This window comes from Copadichromis virginalis, linkage group LG6, assembly GCF_057382275.1.
Source record: "Copadichromis virginalis isolate Kocher_CV1m ecotype Utaka linkage group LG6, C_Virginalis_male_GT1.1, whole genome shotgun sequence".
Taxonomy (NCBI): domain Eukaryota; kingdom Metazoa; phylum Chordata; class Actinopteri; order Cichliformes; family Cichlidae; genus Copadichromis; species Copadichromis virginalis.
Genome location: NC_140623.1, coordinates 1,310,323 through 1,314,281, shown reverse-complemented (window position 1 = coordinate 1,314,281; position 3,959 = coordinate 1,310,323). Strand labels below are relative to the sequence as shown.

The following is a 3,959-nucleotide window of genomic DNA, read 5'->3' as shown; positions in this document are numbered from 1 at the left end:
CGTCGCTCTAAAGCACCGCTATACGATTGGCTACCTTTGTGTCACCTCGACTCAACGTGTCCTTTTATTGGTTGCTCTTCTGCTCCGGCCAGCCCTCAGCAGGAGACATCTTTGTCGAGGGCAACGGGTTCAACGACTTAATTAGCCGGAGTGCTGCTCCGTTAAAGCATTTGCCCTTGTCGGTTTTTTATGTGCTGCCCGGCGTCTCTGTAGGATTATAAAACGGCAGCGGGGTTCTCCTTAATGATACCCTGTCATTTCATGTTTCAATTTGGTTATTAGACCCGCGTTTTGGCAAGTTTTATGGGACTTGATTTATTGTTTTCTTTATGCCTTAAAACAGCTGCGCTAGGTGACGAGGGTTTGCTAAATGAGGTGATGTAGATTCAAAGCTAATAATAAGAAGAAAAGAAAAACAATCAAGGTGACCCAAATGAAGCAAAACTCCGCTAACCTCATTTTCGATTCCCTGAGGGGAAACCGGGGCTAGGATTAACCCGCTATTGAATATTAATTAGTCATAGCCAACAATGAAGCACGTGTGATTAGAAACTGATTATCATTTATCAATATTAGCCTAATAGAATAAAGAATACAATTATCAAGCCTTCAAACTCTAGACAAATAATGTAGAGCCAAACATGTGTTTTGGGTATATGAAGCTGTTATGGCTATAGAAGGGAAATGGAAGAGCCCAATTTATATTCTGCACAAAGTGTGAGATGAAATTTGTTCTGAAATTTTGGTCAATTTCTGCACAATTTAGACAAGTTAGAGAGACAGGGCAATAGACTTGCCTTAATCTCAGAAGCATGAAGTACACAGTGCCTGTTAAGATACAGACTAATTCAAACTGTGCATAAACAAGGTGCACACGTATATCTTATTTGCATTAATAGGATACCGTGTATTTAATGTAGTAAACCTGACTGTGAATTTTTTTAATTCCCTTCACTGACCACTTACTGGTTTTCTGACATTATAAATTAATACATTACATTCTTTTTTTCTTCAGAGTGACACAAAAAGTGGTGGACAAGATTTTTGAATCTTCTGCTATTTCTATCAGCTTTTGTTTTGGAGATGAAGACAGGCGTTAAGTGTCTAAGTTAGAGAAATAAATGATGTGAGTGAAAAATGAATGCATTTGTCATAAGGACAACAAGATAGAAAGCGTAATGAGCCTGTGGAAAATTACATAAATGCTTGAATCAAATTGTGCCTTGAAAAAAAAGATCATATTAACTTTGGATCATTGACTCAGCTCTTACAAATTCAGCAAGAAAGACTGAGCATGGCCAAGTGTTTGGCAGTATGTGTATGGTTTGTATTTTGTGTGGTTTTTTTCCCCTGTCATACAGCATCGGTCCAAAATGCAGCTAACAAAGCGATATTTTGACTCATTTTTGCCTCTGAGCTCAGGTGTTTTGGTGGGAAATAAGCTTTCATTTAAATGAGATTAGTCAGATTTTCAAAATAGTACTGATATCAACATTTTAATACATGTAACTTTCTAATATCCCACAGTTCTTTGCATAATTTACTGCAGTCTGGTAGTTGTCAATTAATTAATTAATTAATATTTATATCTTGAAACAATTATGATACATTTTTTGGGGCCCAGGGAACTTTTAGACTCATTAGTAGATCTGAAGTCTTTGCTCCATCTTACAGAGAACATGAAAAATGCGCTCAAGTTGCAGTAGATGGGTAGGAATAGGCTAATGGTTGAGCCTTTATTAATTTAAGACCACTTAGTAGACTAACAAAAGGCAATACTATCCTTTAAAAGAGAAGTTATAGTAATGAATTAATTAGCTGTATCCTATGAACGTTTAATGTGTAACCTCAATGTTTGACTTGGCGCTGGATGGCCTGAAAGTTCCTTACAGGCACCTTACGGTCTCGTCCCACCAATGCGCTTATAGATGCCTTCAAAAAATAATACTGTATAAGTTTGTTTTTTCCTAAATAACTTCTCTTCTTACCCGTGATAACCCCGTTCCCCGTGTACCGGGGCAGCTGTACGTGTCTCACATCTGTTGATTGAAACAATGCGCATTTTGAAACCCTTTGACACACGTCGCTGTAAGCTATGGCAAATTTGGAGCGCAGGCGCCATGTGCTATGGGCTACTCCACACATTTCATTAAACGGCCAGTGCCAGCAGCACACCCTCGCGCAGAGAGATGCTGGGAGGGATGGGAGGGGGCGCTTTTGGTGGGTGGGACATATGAGCGCTATAGAAAGGGGGATGCTGCAGCCCCGTCCCCCTCATATCGCTCTCCACCCAGCCCTAGAATAAAAACCACCGGTGACGTGCGCGCAGGGAAGCACCCAGCAGTATGTGCGCGCCCACGGGAGGGGCCGATAGAAAATGGCGAGTCTGTGCAAAAGGCAGCAATGCACGATAGAGAGGCGCGGCTTTCGGCAGGAACTTGACTCTTGGAGGCACAAACTCATTCACTGTGTAGGTAAGCTCGCTTGGCATTGTGTGTGTGCGTGTGTGTGCCGCGGTCCGGACGCCCGGCGGGTGCCGGGAACTGTATGTTTTCGTTTTGGCTGAAGTGTGAGGAGCAAAGTGCCGGGTATGTAGGGCCTAATGTCCACTAGTAAGCCTATAGGGTCTCCATGAAGCTGTCATTTTTTTCTTTGCGCACGGCTGTTGCCTGGCGCTGCCCGCCTCCCACCGGACATATCCAAAAACGATTCAGCTCCAACTTTGAGCCGTGTTGTGGGGCCCTCTGTTCCACCTGCAAACTTGTGTGTGCGGATACTTTGCCTGTTATGAGTCTCTTTAACCGGGCTGTGAGCGCTCCGGGGCCATTTGGAGTCGTTTGAAGTATTATTCTATAGCTGTTTATTTATTGTAAGCAGAAGAAGTCACGTGCGCAGATGGAGCTGCTCTTCGGCCAATCGGCTGCCCCGCTATAGGTTGGCCCGTGCCCGAGTGCGCGGCGCCGGATGAGCTTTTTAATAGGGGAGGGTGGCGCGCGCCCTCAGCCTTCAAACATGACACCCCCCACCCCCACCCCCTCAACTGCCCTGGAAATCGGCTTTTGGGAGCGCGCTTTGCTGCATTGAGGGAAATGTCAGTGGGCATAATTTTGTTTTTAGGGGGGAGGAAATCTATAGGCGCGCGGGGGGGGGGGGGGGGGGGGGGGGGTCGACAGGGACAAACGCCTTAGTGTCCGCCTGTAAATCGGGTTTGAGACTTGTTGAAACGGCGCTCCTGGATGTGGTGGTGGTGGAGAAAGCTCTGTGCTTCAGGTTCGCTGTTTACATTAATAGTTACATTAACATTTTTTTAAATCGTATGATCGCATGTTGTCGCTCCTGCTGGGACAGCGGCAAAATTTAGATCTTATCTTATTGAAGAGCCGATAAAAATCAGTTTGAACCTATTCCCTTCTTTGACTTCGTTTCTTCTTTTATTTTGGATTTCATCGTCTATACATCTCTCCCACCCACCATCCCCTCTCCTGCTCCAGTCGTCCATTTGTGGTGTATTTCATTAGCTCCGTTTAATCCGGTTACATCAACCTTTCCCGATGTTACGGCAAGATTATCATCCCCCTCTTCGCCTCTGATCTTCTAACCTCCGCGGGTTTCCTCGAGTCTCTCTGGTTCCCAATCCGGCTTTTATTGGCGATCTATTAAAAAAAAGAAGAAGAAGAAGAATAAGCATCACGCACAGCGGCAGCGGAGGAGTCGGGGTGTTGCTGCTCCAGTTGTTTTTGGATGCGTTTCGGTGTCCAGATGTTGAGCGTTGACCTGTCACCTACTTACCCGTTCGAGCGCTTTTTAATAGCCTGGCCTGATTCCGAGCAGGCTCTTGGTGCCTTTTAGTGAGAAAAGGTCAAACCGAAGGAGTGCAGCTAGCGGTAAATTAAAAGGCTGGCTAATCTCTGACCTTCAGCTGATGTGTTCGGCGTAAAGCCATAAAGTATCACAGTAAA

General features: G+C 44.7%; 1 protein-coding gene across 1 annotated transcript in view; it reads left to right on the top strand.

Moving 5' to 3' along the window:
• Nucleotides 1–2,301: 2,301 nt before the first annotated feature.
• The window catches only part of lcor (ligand dependent nuclear receptor corepressor), a 77,477-nt gene continuing 75,819 nt past the window's right edge, over nt 2,302–3,959 (top strand). The window contains exon 1 of the mRNA XM_085458166.1: nt 2,302–2,474. Coding sequence (XP_085314292.1) covers nt 2,378–2,474 — 97 coding nt within the window. The 5' untranslated portion in view covers nt 2,302–2,377. The remainder of the gene's footprint in view (nt 2,475–3,959) is intronic.